We start from the raw sequence: 19,130 nt of genomic DNA, 5'->3' as shown, positions 1-19,130 counted from the left end.
AGGGATCAGAAAAGAAATAGATTGACAGCAGAATGGATGGGAAAGATTTCCGAGAGCTACACTCGGAAAAAGGCAGACTACCGAGAGCAACTCTCGGAAATATGGTCGTTTGGGACACTACTGTTGTGCCACAACTTTTCCGAGAGACGCTCTCGGAAAATAAGGAGAGCATTGCCGAGCCAAGCTCTCGGCAAAGCTATGTAAACTGTCAGCTCCCATTAAGGATTGCCGAGAGCCACTCTCGGCAAGTATATCGTCATTTTTTTACTGATAAATGTGACCAGTGGGACCATATGTCAGTTAGAAAGAACGCACACACACACAAAAAGGATGTTGCATGTGCTTTGCCGAGAGCCACACTCGGGAAAGTAGACAGTAACTGACGGAGCCGTCTGTTGCGGACGGGCATGCCACGTGGCTACTCTTTGCCGTGAGCGGCTCTCGGCGTGGCCCCCCTTGCCGGCGACCTCGGTCGTCGGTGGTGAGGGGGGGCGCCGGATCCACACGTGTGGATCGATTTTACTTCCTTATAGTTTATTTTTTTAGGTTGTTCATCGTCTTTGCTTCGGTGACAACGATGTCGACGCTGAATAAAGAATTTTCGGATCCTTCCCTGACGAGGCCATCGGTCCTATGGTCGGGGATGGATTTGGAAACCAGTCTGTTCAGGCAAGGATGATGTGGCGGCGGCGGCATCCTCGTGGTGGACCTGTGTCCTCGGGCTCCGCCGTTGCGACGACGTTTGCTCCAGCGTCGACGTGGAGCTTGGGAGGTAGTCCAGGAGCGGATGCAGATTGTGGTCTGCATCGATGATATCTGGAAGACGGAATATCTACTGGGCTCGTGGTTCGTGGATGGCAGATATGGTTTCCTCCTTCGACGTCTTAGTCGTGGTGGGGTGCTAGATCTGGAGTTCGATGGCGTGTTCGGGGTGTTGCCCCGATCTGATTCGTTCAACGGTAAGGGCTTCACTTTTAGTGAGCCACCTTGAAGGTCCGCAAAGCTGCATATCAGCGATGGAGCCGCGTCGAGCTCGGGTGAGGTGGTGATTCGTCATTATTTTCTTCAGTGGCTGCTGTGATGGTGCCGGAGGCAGTTGACAAGCGTTGGTGTCAAGCTCCAAGATGTTCTGCTATCTTTTCAGTTTTGTCATGCCGGTCTTTACGTGATTTGTACTTTATTTTTTATGATATGAATGAGACACGTATTACCATGCGAAAAAAAAAATTTGGATTTTAGATTTGATCATAAATTTGGCTAACTGTCCCTCTAACAGCCAACACATGTATATACATCAAAATATCTGCTACGGCCTATCCAGGCGACCGGCCATGAAAATCACGATTGAAGAAAAAAAAAAGACAACGTGCATGCAAATCCTAACCACCGCGGTCCCATGCAAACTGCCAAGAATTCAGTCAAAGCAATCAGCCGAGTCACATGGTCAAATCACATGCAATAACCATGCAGAAAGAATATTTTCCATGACATGCAAAACCGCTAAGCCCACCCAACAAAAGTGCCCAGTCATATGCCCTAGTAATTCACTTGTCTAATTCCCATTGGACAGATTTACCCTTTGACAAAAACTTAAAAATGCGACAAAAAAGAAAACAAAGTGGTAAATAGGGATTGTAGTAAAAAGGGAGGGAAAACATTTCCTTGGGGAAGTAGAGAAGGTATAAATGGTAAACTATATTATATACAAGGGATGGAATTAGTTTAGGCCAATTCACACCCCCAAATTTCTCCATGTATTTGTGTTGAACTCCGTGAAAAGCTCGCTGTTAACATTATTAATTATGTTAATTCATTCACCTCCTACCTGCAAAAAGAATAATCATTCACCTCCCCTCTCAGTCTCTCACAAGTTCCTAGTTACAGCCTTTTACTATTTTAAACTTTGCATGCAAAGTGTAATGTTCTTTTCATGTAAAGCAGCTAATTAGTTGCCTGGGAACCAAACCACTGCCACAAAGCTGTGTTTCTTGTTACTCCAGATACCAAGAAAAGGATAGACCTTTTAATCTGCATGAAACTGATAGGCTGTGCTCGTTTATAGCCCGAGCTCTCTCCTGGGAGTAATAAAGGTTAGCATGCAATGCGGGCGGATGATTTGGGGTAGATAAGGAAAGCGTCAAGGAAAGAATGGATCGGCAGGCTAAATGAGAAAAAATAGAAGGACCGCGGCTACTCCAGCCAAGCGACTCCACAACGTGCAACACGCGCCCGCCGCACTGCTGTGGATTTCATAGCTATTCCTCCTTTCCGGCGGTCTGACTCTTGTTCGCTACATGCTCTGGATCCCGACGTCGTCTCCGTTAGCTAGCCCCACCTTCTGTGTGCACGGTGTGATTCCCCGGTGCATGACGACATCTTTCACCGGAGTGGCCGAACCCAAGCAAGAGATCGGCAACTGCTCTAACCTCATCATGCTCGGCCTCGCGGAGACCAGCATCTCTGCTCCCCCCCCCCCCCCCCCCCCCCGGCGAGCACGACCGTCTCAAGAACCTGGACACGCTGCCCATCTACATGCGCTGCTCTCAGGCCCGATCCCGCCGGCGAGTTCATTCTTCATTGCGTTCAACTGACCGTGGCTGGCCTACACGACGACGCAGACGCCTGTGAAAGGTCCCTCACTGTCCCGTGTGCTCTCATGGCCACCGCGCGATCACACCAGCCGCTGTAGCGGCACGAGTTCCGCATGGCAGCGCACCAACCACGCTCGAGCTCTGTAAACGCCTACCGCCGACTGTCGAGCTGCGAGCCACCTACACACCCGCCGTGCTCGCATCCCCTCGATGGCGGCATGGCGTCGTGCTCCTGTCGCAGTGGCGTGCATGCTCCGCGACGTCCATCGCCATGTCCGTGAAGCTCGCCGAACGCCCGCATCCACCGCCCGTACTCGTCGGCCCTGCCTCCAGCACGCACTGCTGGTGCTGTATGTGCCTCTCAGATCGACGCCCAGGCGAAGAAGAAGATCCACTGAACAGGAGGAAACGGAAATTGCCAAGGTGCAATCGAGAGAATTCAGAAAGAATAGTTGCATGCAGATGGTCACATCAAGCGCCATATCCACCTCCACATGCATGCACATACACCGTCCCGCAAACAGCAGGTTTGACCCGCAATAGAATCGCTGGAAAATTGCAACTGGCTCACACTCATCCAAATTGCTAACCGTACCAACAGAATCGCTACACATGTTGAGAAAATTTTGAACGACAATCTACAGCCACCGCGTAATTCTACACGGTCATTTTTCAAACCATTACACGTGCCTTCAACCAGTTTTCCAAAGGATCATTTTCACACAAGTGGATGAACCTCGTCGCGAAAAAGCTCCTAGATATAGGGTTTTGGTGATTCTTTTCTCCGTCTTTCTCGTCAAAACAGCTGATGAGCAAGCCGTTCCATAAAGAAATAGAAGAGCATTTAGATCACTAAAATAGTGATCTAAATGTTCTTATATTTCTTTACTACGTAGGACAAGAAGGACATCTTTATTCCTACGTTAGTAGCTCCTCTCTCTCTCTCCTCGTTCCTTGCATGGTTAATTACCACGTACGCCATGCCACGCCGGGAATCCTACACCCAGGCTTAATAAAGCCATCGTAAAGATACATCGCGCGCGGACGGCACTCTGCTGGCTAGCTAGGAAGGTTTCTGTTGCGTGCACGCACACAACCGAACAAACGCTGCTCTGCTGTGCTGCCGCAGATCAAAATGCGCTGGAAAACTGTTCGGTACTGGTGCTTTCGTTGGAAGCATTTGAAAGAGAGCCACGAAAAAAGAATTTCCCCGCCTTTATAAATAAAGCACCATCACCAACACATTCGAATAAGAAGATACAAAAGCACTCCACCACCAGACTCAACGCACACACCTAAGGCGAGATATAAAGATGCCGAGCACCGAACACATCACCCCAACGACGATTAAGCACCCTAATGACAAGCCGATGACCACCATGAAGATGAACAATCAACTGAGGAGCGATGAGATGGACATGGTCAAAGCGGGGACTCCAAGACGATGCCTTCAAGAAGGATACGACCATAGAAAGCCGTCATCGTCTGATCCAGAAGATCAAGTTTTCACCCGGAGCGACATGCAGGAGGTGGGAACACCACGACGAAGCCTGTAGGGAGGGGAACGACGTCCGCGGACGCCGCCTCTGTCGGCCAGTACCGGTACTAGTCAAGTGATGAACCCCGGTGCTCCTACCTCTCCGCCACAATCCCGCTCCGCCAACCACCCGCAGCCATGCTGTCCAAGCGACCATGGCTGCCCGCCCGCACTCGAGCCGCGCGGTCAGCCCACAACCAACGCGCCTCCCGCCGCCAGAGCCGTCGTTCTGCCTCCAGACTGCCCTGATGATCGCCAAATGCCGAGACTTTGAGCAAATCCACACCCCAACTGCCTCCGAGACCGCCGGCCAACCACCCCCGCCTCGAGCAACGCCGGAACCGAGAACACATGAGGATGAGGAAGGGGGAAGGGGGAGGAATGGCCCACGGCCACGATCGGCAACCACCTTGGGTTGGCGACGGGCAGCTCGGCAACGGAGCTCCCGTCCTTCCAGCCAGCTCCCCGCCCTGAAACCACGGTTTCGCCCCACCCTGCCATAGGTCCGGCCCTACGCGAGACCACGACAGCGGCCCGTCGCCGGAGCAGAGGAAGCAGAGCACTCGCCGCCACGCCCATGGATGACACCGGAGGGATCTCCCGTGTCGTATGACGCCGACCAGCCGCAAGGGCCCGACCAGGCAGCGGCGTACGCATCCGCCAGCCCCCCCCCCCCCCCCCCCCACACACACACGAGCCATGGCAGGGGAGGCCGACCGCGACCTGCGGCTCCGGAGGCATATCTGGGCGTGCCGCCGCGAGCAGCCGCCGCCACCACCGGCCTCCAGCCCGCACCACCTCGTTGGTGTAAGGAGCACATAGATCTGCATTCATACTGGCTGTAATTTTGCATGGCACATGATCTAGGACTGCTGGCATGTCCTGCACACCTTCGGTTTCATATAATTCCTCTCGGTGGTACATATTCTTGCTCGTTGTTGCCTCCACATAATTCCTCTCGGTGCTACATCTCTATCAAATTTTCATTTATTTTCTGCTCGGCATCGACAGGTTACTGGACAGCGCTGCTAGCTTGGCCTTCATCTCCTCAACGCTTGTATATGGGAGGGCCAGCCCCAGCCGCTCGCCAATGTGTCCCGCAATCCCCCACATAACTTCATACCGGAAGGCCGGTTTCTTCCTTGTACTGTGCGATCTCCCGAAGTCTAGCAAAATTGGGGCTGTGATCGGAAGTACAAGTAGAGAATCAAATGAACCAGTTGCACATTCCAAGTGCATGGGTGACACATTTCAAAATGTGGAACTGATGTACGTATATTAGAAGTGCCACAGACTAAACAGAGTATGGAGACCCATAGTACAAATAAAATAATCAACTAAACAGAGTTGCACATTATATGTACAGTAGTTACACACTTTAGAAAATGTACAACTGGTGTAGATTAAATGTGCAGCTGCAAATAAAAAATATAAGGGCCAAAATATTACCATTTCCGAAAGTAATCCTTGCAATCTGAATATAGCAGAAAAAAATACAAGAAAAGGCATATACATGATCAAAAGGTCCATCCTAGACCTCCAGTGGTTCTTAACTGTGAACTGATCCAAGCTATAGCAGCATACACACGCACACACGAGCGCGCGCGCGCGCGCACACACACACACAATAGTCCACTGGTGGCAAAAAAAAACAATAATCACAAGCAAAACCGCATAAGATTAGGGTCATCAAATTTGCACAAAATGAAATTCTACAACCCTAATTTTGTAGTGTTGGTCATTTTAATTTCCCCGTGAGAGGATCAATAGGCCTTTTCCCACTCTCTCCTTATTCCTTAATTTCCTGTGCTTATTTTTGTGTGAACAATTCAAAGATTTCACCAATTCTGAGTGACATGAAGGACAAGATAAGAAACCTCAAAAGAAAAACCTGCTTTCTCCACATGCCTGCTCAGGGATTCAGGTCCAGCTGTGCATTCAATAGCTCTGTAGTTTATTTCTGTAGTGTGATATATTCTTCCTAAAAATAAGTTAATCGAATATCTTACCAAGATTGTAAATACACACATATATATCGAAGGTGTGCATTTCTTGGTATGCCAACATTTTATTCATTATAAGCCGGAGCATCATACAGCCTTTCGAACACCATATATACGAGAGCACTCATTTGTTCTCGTTAAGATTTTTGTCTATGTCGATCTGAACACTGTTCAGAGACGCGAATCGATGACGGATTCAAGCTCCTGCGCCTTGTCGCACTGTGCACGGACCCATCCGAGCTGCTTGCTCTCGTTGTTGTATATCACAAACAGATCCTGCATCGTAACAGCTGCAGAACAGAGGATCAAAATAGATGTCTTTTATAAACAGGCAAGGTTTACTAGTTTCAAGAGCCCGGACAATTTTCTGAATCTCAGCTTCATACCTCCGATTAAGATAAAGTTCAGTTCCTTCATAACAGGATCCGACGAGGCATCACGGATAGCCAAGCACGTTTTCCCATCTTCCTGCCATGCCAACAAACATGCACAAGACATGTTAGCCATTAATTGTTCAGTGATGCTTATCGGTTGGGTTGTCGAATGTTCACCTCCACGACAAGGTAGTTCTGAGGAGGGATGTCCAGGTTGCTGGTGCCGCTGGCGTGGGTAATTTTCAGTGACAGTGCCTTGAATTGGTTCTTCACATCATTGACAGATCTGAATGGCCTTTTCCCTTTCCAGCATAGAGGCAGAGCACGACCCTTCACCTCTACAAGTGATGATTCACTGAGAGTGCCTCTAACCTGAACGACTCAAATCCCATGAGTACCATTTTATTTATTATCTCTGTTCAAAATTATGGGCATCAGAAATTCAGAATGCACAGTGGTTTGAAATTTACCTTTGAAACAAGTTCATTGTATATCTGGGCAGGCACGAAGGTGTAGGTGGTACCACTGTCAAATACAGCCTCAAATGTTGGATTCCCTCTTATCGGCTGTTTGTCAATGAACAGCTCTGCTAGGCCAGGTGAGTAGTAAAACCTGGGGAAAAACGATGGTAAAATGTTTGGAACCAAATGAAAAGTAAACAAGCAATAATGGTACTCTTCTCTGACTATGCATGTTAGAAACAAAAAAAGAACTGAAAGCGAAAGCCATGATAACAAAGAAATTCTTACAAGGATTCTCTCATGGGTACCCAGGTTACGCCGCGGGATGGCGGATTGAAGTCCCCGACGTAGAGGACGCCCTTTCCTTTGCTGCTGAGGCAATGTCCAATGACGTTCTCTGTTATCATCTTTAACCCCTTGAGTTGTGCAGCAAAGCCTGCCTTTCCCCTCCCGAGTCCAAGGATGCCATCTACCGACGAGGGCGGTGCATCTGCTGGTTCCTCCTGATTGTATCCACATCTGCACAAAATGAAAGTGACCGTGCATCATCAACATCCAAATACAGTTAGGCACTGAACATGTAACACTAATATTTCAGTTAGCGCCGTACCCGAAAGCGATGTTTTTCTTGTCTTTCCCAATGACAGAAATGATGTCAGTGGCAAGGTCACCTTCTGACTTCCCGGTGACATATTTAATCTCGTAGTGGCATCGATGTGGATCTTTCCTGGAGCACTCAGGGATCCCAGGTACGTCTCTGCGCACTGCAGCACATAGCGGGCCACCACATTGCACCTTCAACTTGTCAGCTGCTGGCTTGTAATATGGGTGTGGTGGCCTCTGTGGTAAAACGAAACATATATCAAAGCAAAGATCGATCATACCATATATTTTTCAGAAGTATCGCTGGAATGAACATGTGGCATCAAACACAAAGTATTACAAATTGAACGCAATATGTCATATTGCAGAACCGAGTGTTGTTAGTTGTTACCGGGTGGCAGCCCTTGCAGCCGTGGACTGGGTGGTTGCACTCCAGCCAGGTGAGGTTGCTGCCAGTGTCGACGTCCAGGAAGTAGGGCTTCGCAGGTTCACCAATGTTCAACGTAGCATAGAAGTGGCTGCAGAGGTACAGAAAAAGCACGTCAAATATACAGAGAAAATCTCAAGACTGAGAAGACCATGAAGGGTTCAGAGAAACATACCCAACAGGGTAGACATTGCCTTCGAGCAGGAACTTGATGGAGGAGGACGGCGCGATTGTGAGCAGGAGGAAGAGGAGACTGATGATCAGAGACCACATGGCAGCCATGGTGGGGGAAGAAGGCAGAGCTGTGGTTTGCACTCTGGGGTCTCACTCCTCTGCTGGAACTCTCTGTTCCTCTGGATGGTGCGAACAAGGTGGTGAGGTATTTATAGCCGCTGGCTGCCAAGCTTAGTTTCCTCCGCTGCTTTCTTTTTATTGTGCATTTTTTTGGGTTTTAATATTGACTTTCTTCTCAAATGATGTGTAATTGAGACCGACAAGAAAGATTTGACAGCAAAAATATATATTTGGATTTACATAATCGTATCACTCAACTGAGTTCGATGGGTAGTGATATAATTATACCAGCCAGCCATTTTATAGAATTCACACAAATAAATGACCAGTAAATAGTGATGCTCTGCTTGACACTCAAAGATTACTGAGACTGTAGGCAAGATACATTTCAAGTAAATAATGGCATGCCAAATGATACATGACTAGCAAAATAATGAGGCATCATATTTTTGCAGCTCAATTTTGACTTTGGAAATTCGAAAATCACATGATACATATATATGCAACGTAATGCATCTTCCAGATATATGCACACTATTTACTGCAGAAATTCTTTAATTGTGTGGGCATATGTAGTGTAGCTGAAGAGTAATGAGAACAGTGGTTCATTTCCAGTGAGATAACTGCAAAACGTGTACGCTATTAATGCATACTATTAATGTATTCCCAGAATGGTAAGAGTAGAAAGGTTCCCATTTCTGTCCTTGTTATTCTTCAAGCACACGTTTCACGGTTGTGTTCGCTATGAAAGGGATATGCATATTGCTAGTCAAATATGTACTAATGACTCATCTTGGAAACCACAGAAATAGATAAGGAACATGGAGGCGGTTTCAATCTCCACAAATACTGTTGCAACTCATGCCTATCAAAGCTCATCATGTGTCAAGTGTAACTGCTAAGGTTTGATCTGAAAATTCTGTATGCAGTGGGCTGCAGACACACAAGCATTTCATCTTCATATAACATTACTATATATAAAGCATCAGTCAGTACTCACCAATCAGAATTGGTTTTAAAGTTTCTCAGATTTTGGAAGTAACCCATAATTAAAAGAATGCAATTTCGGCCTACTACTCACCCTCGAAACTAGAGTTATCCTGCATACGTGAATGCATCTGATCAAGAAAATATACGGTTATAGAAGGCCTACTCACAGTGTTACCTACCTGCTCCAGTGGAGCATTCAGTTCTGAGTCTGAATAAAGCATAACAATCTTTCAAAAAAATTAAATCACACAAGCATCAGATATATCATGTATTGAAAATTTTAGAGCTCCGAGTGAACAGGATGCCAGAGCAAGGTCTCCATATTATTATGAAGAGGAAGAGCATACAGGTTAGTGACTTACTATTTGTCTCTAGTAGATGATCATCCTTGTCCCCACTCATCCCTCATTTTGGCCAGGCATGTTAAGACAGTACGACTTTATTTGGATGGCAATAGCAGCATTCAGTTGGATAGTAACAACTGGCTCTAATTGTATTTCATTGTAAACAAATGTAGTAATATCACCTCGAACAAGTCATTATGTTAAAGATTCTCCTTTTCCTGTCATTTATATTTTTCTCAATTAGGTTCACGCTGAAAGGAGTATTGCATTGCAAAATACTAAATATGTAGCAAGGACAAAGACGGTTTCAAGCTCCACTACGTGAAGCAACAGTTATTTGAGAGGGATTTTATAGTGCAATTTTCGGAGTTTTTAGGTATTTAACATTGATGAAAATAATAATCTCAGTGTTAGTATTGTACAAGTCAGGAGTTCCCGTCACGTCTTTACTATTAGAAAAACTTACTCAGGCTCTTTTGTGCCACATCCAGTTATTAACTCTGACGGGTTTTTTTTTTAACTTTGGCGATTACTCAGGTATAGTAATACCAACGTCCAGCATCTTTGCTTGTCTATATATGTAAATAGTATTACCTAAGAACCTGATGAATTGTTGATGCAGAAATATTTGTATGGGAAGTTAGGGATCCTAAGTTTGTCAAGAGTCAGTTGAGCTTTACCAGAAAGCTTGCAGCATATGAGCTCTCCGAACAGAAACGAAACAATCGTGTTTGACTAATTTTACCAACCTGCCCCTGAGTTATCTTTTCTCTTGAAACTAACCTGGTCTTTCTACTGCCTGAAATTGTCTCAAAGTGGTACTGCACAAAGATAAAATCATCCAGGATATTATTCATTGTACAGCTCCAGACATTTGTAATCTCTAAACTAAACAAACTGAAGCTTATTAATGTTGTTTCATGGTTGACACAAAGTATACAGATTAATCAAGCTGCAAGTCCGCACCTTGCAGGGCACAAAATAAAAAAGGTTCACACACAAAACCTCCCAAGGTGAGCACCCTCGAGGCGGTTTGTTTCAGATTTGAGGATCAAAAGTCAGAACCAATTAGAAATCCCAAGCAAGTATAACGTTAAAGAAATTCCGAAGCGGCACTAATCATTCCAAATAATCACACAATCTGACAACACTTTCCACAGAAAGAAATGAACTCTGAAAATTGGTCTGAAGTATAACAGCTCAACAATCTTAGGAGCTTGATCCTGCCAGGTTTCATTCAAGGTAACAAAGAAATACACAGAGCTCAATTAAACATTTTAATCTCCAAACTAAACAAACTGAGCAGGACAGACCTCATAAGCCTGCTAATGTTCTTCCATGGTTGACACAAAGTATGAAAACAAAATGAATCCTATCAGGTTTCGTTCAAGGTAAGAAAGAAATACACAGATCTTGATTAAACTCTTCACCCGATCGATAGCAGTTTCCCATGCGTGTATATTATTTCTTGATCACATTTCAGTGTTTCACCATAAAAAATAAATAGATGTGGACTCTTGTACAACTTATCAAAACAAGGATGGAGAAGTTAATAAGGCAAATGGTAGATAGGTTAGCTGCTACTTACCGAAAAAGGCTCACGCCCCGCTTTATATATAAAGCCAATGCCAAAGCCAACATCCAACAGGTCCACACACACACAAAGCCACACGCACACAGAGTCCAAACAAAAGCAAGCAACAAGGGTTACGGGCCTTACGGCTGAGGGCACAGCTCAACAAGCCCAACACACACACACAAAAAGGCACACGCGCCAGGAGGGAAACATCCTCTAGTCGGGCTACGGGGGTGGCGGCGGGAGCGGAGGCGCCAGGCGGAAGGCCAACGAACGGAGGTCGGTGAGGAGTCTGTTGATGGCGTCCCGGTCCTGAGGGCGGCTAAGCGGCCGCCAGAGCTGCAAGTAACCACACATTTTGAAGATGGAGTCAGTAGCACGCCGAAGGGGCACCTTCTGAATGACAAGCTTATTGCGAACCGTCCACAGCGTCCAGGCGAGAACCCCGACGCACAGCCATCTAATATGTCTGTAGCGAGGGGGGGAGGCTTGAATTTCCGCAAGCAAGTCAGGGAAGTTGGTGTTGCACCACTGTCCCCCAACCATTTCGCGGAAACAAAACCAAAGGAACTGTGCTGTGTAGCAAGAGAAGAAGATGTGATTAGCGTCCTCTACCGTGCCACACAGGGGGCACATTCCATCGCCAGGACCATGGCGCTTAAGAACCTCAACGCCGGTCGGGAGGCGGCCGCGGATCCATTGCCAAAGAAAGATCCGAATCTTTAGGGGGAGGCGGATGTCCCAGATCAGACCGAAGGGCTCCGGGGCTGACGAGGGGGCAATAGCCGCGTAGAGGGATTTAGTGGAGAAGCAGCCGGAGGGATCTAGGCGCCAGGAGATGGCGTCCGGAGAGTCGGCCACGTCCATAGGTAAGAGGGCGATGTCCTGGAGGAGGACATCCCAGGCAGCCACCTCAGCGGGGCCAAAAGGGCGGCGGAATGCGAGGCGCCCTAAGTCAATAAGGGCCGCCTCGACTGAGACCCGAGGGTCAACTACAATGTCGAATAGGATGGGGAACCGGGCGGCTAGAGGGGCATCTCCGAGCCATCTATCCAGCCAGAACAAGGTCGAGGCTCCAGTGCCCACCGAGATGGATGTGCCTATACGCAAGACCGGCAGCAGCTAGACGACGGCCTGCCAAAACTGGGAACCGCCAGAGCGTTGGCAGAACACGAGTGGCTGTCCAGGCAGGTACTTGTTCTGGATGATAGTGAGCCAGAGGCCTCCATCCCCATTGGCAATGCGCCAGAGCCAGCGGGTCAAGAGGGCGATGTTCATGCGCCGAGAGGACAGAATCCCAAGACCGCCCTGGTCCTTGGGTTTGCAGATATCTGGCCAGCTGACCATGTGGTATTTCTGCTTGCCCTCCTCCCCAGCCCAGAAGAATCTGGACTGGTATTTGGCGACCTCCTGATGGAGCGTTTCATGAAGGCTATAGAAGCTCATGAGGAACCACAGGAGGCTAGCTAGCGAGGAGTTGATAAGGATCACGCGTGCCGCCTTCGACAGCCAACGCCCTTTCCAGGGCTCTACGCGATGTTGCATACGGGTCACCGTGGGGCGGAGGTCCGCCACGGTGAGGCGCGTGTCACTAATGGGGATCCCCAGATAGGTCGTGGGGAAAGAACCCAGCCGACAGTTAAGCCGGTCGGCAATGGACTATGCGTCCTCTGAGGGGTAACCGAGTACCATCACTTCGCTCTTATCAAAGTTGATGGTGAGGCCCGACATTTGTTGGAAGCACAGAAGAAGGAACTTCAGGTTCGAGATCTCTAGGGCGGAACCCTCGACCATAATAATGGTGTCATCCGCGTATTGGAGAAGGGAAACACCTCCCCCTCCAACAAGGTGCGGGACAAGGCCTCGAATATGCCCAGCAGCCGTGGCCTTATCCAAGATGGTGGCCAGGGCATCCACGACCATGTTGAACAAGAACGGCGAGAAGGGATCTCCCTGCCGGACCCCGCAAAGGGTAGGGAAGAAGGGCCCAATGTCGCCGTTGATGTTCACCGCAGTCCGACCACAGGAGACGAGCTGCATGACGCGGGTCACCCAACGGTCATCGAAGCCCTTGCGGAGCAGGACCTCCCTCAGGAACGGCCAGTGCATCGTGTTGTAGGCTTTGTGGAAGTCCAGCTTGAGAAAGACCGCCCTATGGCGCTTCAGGCGGACCTCGTGGAGGACTTCGTGGAACACCAACACCCCATCCAGGATAAATCGGCCTTGAATGAAGGCGGATTGGTTCGGGTGGGTGATTGAGTCCGCAAGGAGGGTCACCCTATTGGCGTACCCTTTAGCCAGGATCCGAAAAATCACATTAAGCACTGTGATGGGGCAGAACTGGCGAATATCGGAGGCACCCGGGACCTTGGGGATGAGGGTCACAACCCCATAATTAAGGCGCCCCAGGTCCATGGAGCCCGAGTAGAATTCCTCAAAGAGAGAAATGACCTCAAGCTTGATGGTAGGCCAGAACGTCTTGAAGAAAGACATTGGTAGACCATCCGGTCCCGGGGCCGAGGAGGGGTTCATCCCCTTAATGGCAGCGAGGACCTCGTCCTCGCTAAAGGGGGCAACCAAAACCGCATTGGCTTCATCCGAGACTACGTGCGCGCCCGACCAAATGTCGGGGGCGAGACTAGCCCCACCGCACGGGGTGGGGGTAAATAAGGCTCGATAGAAGCTATCCACATGAGAGCGGATGGCCGCGGGGAGAACTAACGACGAGTCTCCATCCCACAGGCAGTGGATGGAGTTGCGACGGCGCCGGCCGTTCGCGACCGCCTGGAAATAGGCGGTGTTGGCATCGCCCTGTAGCACCCACCTCTGGGTACCACGCAAGCGCCAGTAGGCCTCCTCATCCGTGTAGATGGTGGAGAGCTGGTCCTCCAGGTCGTAACGTAGCATCCACTCATCCGAGGAGAGCCCGGTCGAGTCCGCGCGAGCATCCAGGGCTTGAATAGCAATTAGGATGGTCTTCTTGCGCTCTCTAAGGTCCCGGCCAAGGTTAGCCCCCCAACCCTTCATGAACTGGCGGGCAAGCTTGGCACAAAAGTGCCATGAGTCGACAGCGGACATGGAGCGATGGGGCGCCGACCTAGCGGAAATCCAGCGGGCGACGACGGCCTCCCGGAAGCCGGTTTGGTTGAGCCAGAAGAGCTCGAACCGGAACCGCAGCAGGGAGGGGGGGCGCTCGTTGGCGGTGGAGAGGAGAAGGGGGACATGATCGGAGCCAATCCGGGTGACCGCCCGGAGCGATGCCAAGGGGCAACGCAATTCCCACTCCGGGGACACTAGGACACGATCCAACACGGATTGTGTCGGGATAGATTGCCGGTTGGTCCAAGTGAACCTGGCACCTGTCCGGTTAAGCTCGCGGAGCCCCAGATCCGCGATCCAATCGTTGAATAATTGCATCCGGGGAAAATTAATCCGGGAATTATTCTTCTCATCCGGGGATCGGATGAGATTGAAGTCGCCTCCCACTAAAACAGGGAGGGGGGGAGTTAGAAATCTTCAGCTGCAACTCGTCAAGGAAGGCCGGGGAGCGGCGGTGACCCGCCGGTCCGTAGACAACAATGACCTCCCATTTGAAGTTCAGGGCACGCTTGAAGATCTCCATACTAACGAAGAATTCCCCTCTATCCATGCCTCCCACCTCAAATGTGGCATCCTTAACCCCTAAGAGGATGCCACCCGAGTGTCCTAAGGTCCCACTAGAAGGGAGCCAGTGCCAAGCGAAGAGGTGGGGGCTCAGGTGTTCAAGCTCCAGCAGGGTGAACTCGGAGCGAAGGGTTTCTTGGATGGCCACGATGTCAATGTGTTCTTCCCGGATGTACTCGATGAGCTGGCGGCGACGACCATCATGGCCGAAGCCGCGGAGGTTCCAGAAGAGGGGCTGCTTGACCCCAAGACACGAGAGGCGCTTTGCGCGCGAAGGGCGGCCGTGCGAGACCGAGTGCATCCACGGATAATCCCGTCGGCCACCGGAGGAGCCGGAGCCGCGGGGGTGGAGGGCGGGCCCTCCGGGGGCCGAAGCAGGCGGGCACGAGTCTCAGCCAGCCTGCCGTCGAGGATCTCCCGGGCCCTAATGGCCGCGATCTGATCTAAGGGGGGACCGACCTCCCCCCTGAAGACAATGGCCGAGTCATTGGCCACCTTAGCAAGGTGGCCGAGAGGAGCGGCCTCGAGAGCAGAAAAGGAGCAACGAGAAGAACCGGGAGGGGCGGGGTCCGCACCTGACTCGAGGTTCCGGACCACGGCGCGGAGCTCCGCCCGCTCGGCGACGGAAGGCGCAGGGGAGTCGCCCGGCCGCGCCGCCTCCAGGCGGGCGCTGTGGCGAGAGGACGTCACCGGCGTCGAGGTGGAGTGGGGCCTCCTGGTGTACGCTACCGTCGGAGGGGGGTGCGCGGAGGCCGGGGAGGAGACGTCCACCGCCACCGAGGCGTCGGGGGAAGCCGGCGAGGCGAGGTGGTAGCCGGACGGCACCGGCGCGGGGGGTGGATCAGACGGCCCCAGAGACGCGCCGACACCGCCAACCCCAGAAGAAACCGGAGAAGGCGAGCCGGCGGAGGGCGTGGGCTCAGCCCCCGGCGGCACGAGGCGGCGGGCAGAGGCGGCACCGGGGGAGCGGGGTGACGATGGAGGGGCGACGAGGAGGCTCACGCTGGAGATGTCGCCGGTCGACGCCGACGGAGACGGGGAGGAAGCCAGCGGGGTGGCCAGGCGGAGGGCCACCGCGAGATCGGCGGCCGACACCCAGGTACGCCCCGACCCCGACCCGCCCCGACTCGCTGGAGGGTTGGGGGGTCCCGAGACGGGGAGCGAGAGTGCTCCGACTCATCCTTGTCCTCGGTAGGGTCGTCGAAGCGGGAGGAGCGCGAGCGGCGGTGGTGGGAGTCGTCAGCATCAGCGGCCCCCCCCATGAGGCTGCCAGCAGAGAGGCGGGGGCGGCCGACGTGGGACGGAGGCTCGGGGCGGATCTTGAGGTCGTAGCCGTCATCGTTGAAGAAGACACGGATCGTGACGAGGAGCTTGGAGGAGTCCAGGCATTTCACCTTAACCCGGACCTCCTCCTCCTTGCGCAGGGAGAGCTCGTCAACCACCACCACCCTGCCTAGGATCTTGGACATACTGCGGATGACCCGCTCGGACCGGGCAACATCAGGGAGGCCGGAGATGAGGAGCCAAGCCGTGTCCAGGGTAGCGACGACTCTGGGATCCCACTGCGGCTCAGAGATGTTCACCACGATGTCGTTGAGAGCCAGGGTGATGTTGTTGCTGCGCCTGCAGAATCCCATGCTCATCGCGTCAGGGAAGACCACTGAGAAGGCGTTGGGAGCCGTGGGGGTCACCTGCCAGTCCCACGTGCATCTGCACAAGTGGTTGAGCTCAGCCTCAATCAGCTCCGGGGTGGCGACGGCATCACCCACAACCGTCACCAAAGCCAGCAGCGAGGGGGATGGCGGGGCGAGCTCGGGCACCTCGATGTGGAAGAAGGCCAAGTCCTCGATGCCGTGCCCATACATCATGAGCTCCTCAGTCACCGGGCGGTCCGAACAGAGAATCGCGGGGTGCCCGGTATCCTTGCACAGGTAGCATGTCAGTGGGTTGGGGCACGCCACCTGGAAGTGTCCGGTCAAGCCGCAGTTGAAGCACGGCTGGACCACGGCCGAGGCGGTGGTACCCGGAGGAGGAGCCGCGATTGCGGTGGAGGCGGCGGCTTGGGGGCGCGGAGGGCCCTTCTTCTTCTTCTTCTTGGATCTCGGGGCATCCCCGGTTGCCGTTGCCGCCGTTGGACGGCGGAAACGCAACCTGGGAGCGGGGGGGCTGGTAGCGGCTGGAGGGAGGGGCGTCGGCGCCGTTGTTGGTGGGGAGCGGGCGGGGTGGAGAATGGGACCGGACCCGACGACGGGTCGGCGAGGGGGACCGACGCCGAGGGGGCGGCCGAGCCTCCCGAGCCGGAGACCGGCCACGGTCACGCGACTCCCCCCGCGGTGAAGAGCGGCGGGAGGGCGAGCGGGAGCGTCGGTCGCCGCGGGCTGGGGAGCGGCGCGAGGGGCGAGAAGGCGAGAGGCGGGTCTCGCGCGCCGGAGAGGACCGCGCCGGCCGGGAGGAGAGCTGCTACCGCAGGTCGTCCTCGCACCAGCGGCCGTCGGGGGAGGGGCGTGGGGGGTCGCGGCGGTCGTCCGCCCGACGCTTGGGGCGCCCCGCGTCGTCCCCCCATTCCCGAGGCATGGGTGGCGCGGAGGGGGAAGGAGGCGAGGGAAGGCCGGCAGCGCCGGCGAGGGGAAGTCGAGGCGGGACGGCAGCGGCCGAGGGGGCGAGGCAGGGAGCAGGCGGCGCGGGGGTGGGGAGGATTGGAGGGCGAGGGAACCCTACCGGCGGCCAAATGGACCGCATCGATGGGCCTGCGGACGCCTTGGGGCGAGAACGGGCCAGGCGGGGCCCATCCGGCCTGCCAAGCCGGCCCACCGAAGCCACCGAGGACGGTCGCCCATGGGCCGCACCCGCAGCCGCCATCCCGAGAGGGGGCCCAGGAACCAGGTCCGTGGGCCGGCCCAATATCACCGCAGCCCGGAGTGACCAAGCGGGGCGCTAGGGTTTCCCCGAGCACCACCGCGGTGGCCGCCGGCGGGGGTGCACGGGGGCGGCGAGGGGGAGGCGGGCCGGAGGGACGGCCGTGGGGAAGGGGTCCGGCGGGCCGACCGGAGGGGAGGAAGGGGCGGAAGGGGTTCTGGCAAGGAGGTGCCGGAGCGAGCGCGGGCGGGGACGCCAGGGACGGGCCGGCCGGTGCAGGCGAGGTCGGAGCCGAGGGGAGGCCGGCGACGGGCGGGGGCTTCCAGGAGGCTAGCGCCGGGCCCCGGTCAGCGCGTCCGGCAACTCCCCAGCTGCCAGCGCGACGCCGCCGAGGGGGCAGCCCAGACCCAAAGGCAGTGCCTTTCGTCACCCGATCCGGGGAGGTGGCCGGGGGGAGATGCCAGCGCCGACCCGACCCGCGGGCGGCCGATCTCCCACCCCTGGGAGAAGGGCCGCCGGCAAGGTCAGGTGGCGGCCGTGGCTGGGCCTTGGGGGGGACCCGATCCCGGCAAACGACGGGGCGGCCGGCAGCCAAGTCGTCGGCCTCGGCGATGTCGGCCCACAGCAGCCGTGGCGAACCGGGAGGGGCCGGCGAGGAGGGGGCGGACGCCGGCGGGGGGGAGGGGGGGGGCGGGGCTCGAGGGCGGGGACGGCGAAGGGGGCGGCCGGGTGGCCACGGCGCCCGCGCCGTTGGGGGCGTCGCCAGTCGCCAGAGCGTCCATCGCAATCGGATTTTTTTGAAGCACAACTGCCTATTTCTCTTAGCTGCTACTTTGAAACCTACAAGTGAACAAGAAAAGATGTGGGAATCTTGGATCTAGTGATTTTTGCATGAGGTAGGTTGCAGCAAAAACAGGTTTCAGAGAGGAACAATACCCGAAAGAGCAGCACGTTTCTGAACATTGCGTTCTCACCCGCAGGCAGCTCGTCGCCGGTCTGTCCATGGAGCTGGAGCTGACCGAGCTTGATGTGGCGGCGGCCGCCAGGTGGGAGGCACCGCCCCTTTCTCCCCCACGCCGCCGGCACCAGGCGGCTGCTAGACATTCCTTCTGCCACTATGCCGCGCACTTGCCACCGCCCGCGGGCCGCGGCACCTCTGCTCCCCTGGATCCAGCGTCGCGACTTGTACTTCCTGCCGCTCCCCACTGCCCTGCCGACGCTGTCCCTCCTCCCCCGCAGGCAGCTCGCTGTTCGAGGGGGCTGGAGCCCGCGGAGGAGATGAGGCGGGAGGATGCTTCTCGTCTCCGGCGTCAGCCGATGGCGGCGCCGCATCCGCGTTACAAAATGGGGGGCGAGTTGGGGGGTTGCCGCCGCGGGGATCGCCGGACGTGAGCACGAGATAGCTACAGAG

General features: G+C 53.9%; 1 protein-coding gene across 2 annotated transcripts; it reads right to left on the bottom strand.

Annotated features, from left to right (window-relative positions):
* Positions 1 to 6,081: 6,081 nt before the first annotated feature.
* Positions 6,082 to 18,766, bottom strand: LOC123136074 (aspartic proteinase Asp1). Of its 2 annotated transcripts, XM_044555361.1 has the most exons (9): positions 18,656 to 18,766; positions 8,172 to 8,349; positions 7,961 to 8,087; positions 7,577 to 7,806; positions 7,255 to 7,485; positions 6,976 to 7,117; positions 6,683 to 6,877; positions 6,518 to 6,599; positions 6,082 to 6,421 (listed from the first exon to the last, which is right to left on the bottom strand). In XM_044555361.1, exons 2-9 carry the CDS (start codon positions 8,276 to 8,278, stop codon positions 6,303 to 6,305), a joined length of 1,233 nt encoding a protein of 410 aa, XP_044411296.1. In that variant the 5' UTR covers positions 8,279 to 8,349; positions 18,656 to 18,766; the 3' UTR covers positions 6,082 to 6,302. The 2 variants fall into 2 exon arrangements, with proteins under 2 accessions (XP_044411296.1, XP_044411295.1); XM_044555360.1 differs by lacking the exon at positions 18,656 to 18,766 and having other exon boundaries at positions 8,172 to 8,441.
* Positions 18,767 to 19,130: the final 364 nt, after the last annotated feature.

Source organism: Triticum aestivum, chromosome 6B (genome assembly GCF_018294505.1).
Source record: "Triticum aestivum cultivar Chinese Spring chromosome 6B, IWGSC CS RefSeq v2.1, whole genome shotgun sequence".
NCBI classification, from domain to species: Eukaryota; Viridiplantae; Streptophyta; class Magnoliopsida; order Poales; family Poaceae; genus Triticum; species Triticum aestivum.
Note: the sequence above shows the minus strand (reverse complement) of the source record. Positions and strands in the feature narration are given on the sequence as shown.

Coding starts and splice junctions, on each gene's coding strand:
- LOC123136074 (XM_044555361.1), bottom strand. CDS start 8,278: ATGGCTGCCATGTGGTCTCTGATCATCAGTCTCCTCTTCCTCCTGCTC. Junction 7,807..7,960: donor GCTGCAAGGGCTGCCACCCG/GTAACAACTAAC, acceptor GTTTTACCACAG/AGGCCACCACACCCATATTA. Junction 7,486..7,576: donor AAGAAAAACATCGCTTTCGG/GTACGGCGCTAA, acceptor CATTTTGTGCAG/ATGTGGATACAATCAGGAGG.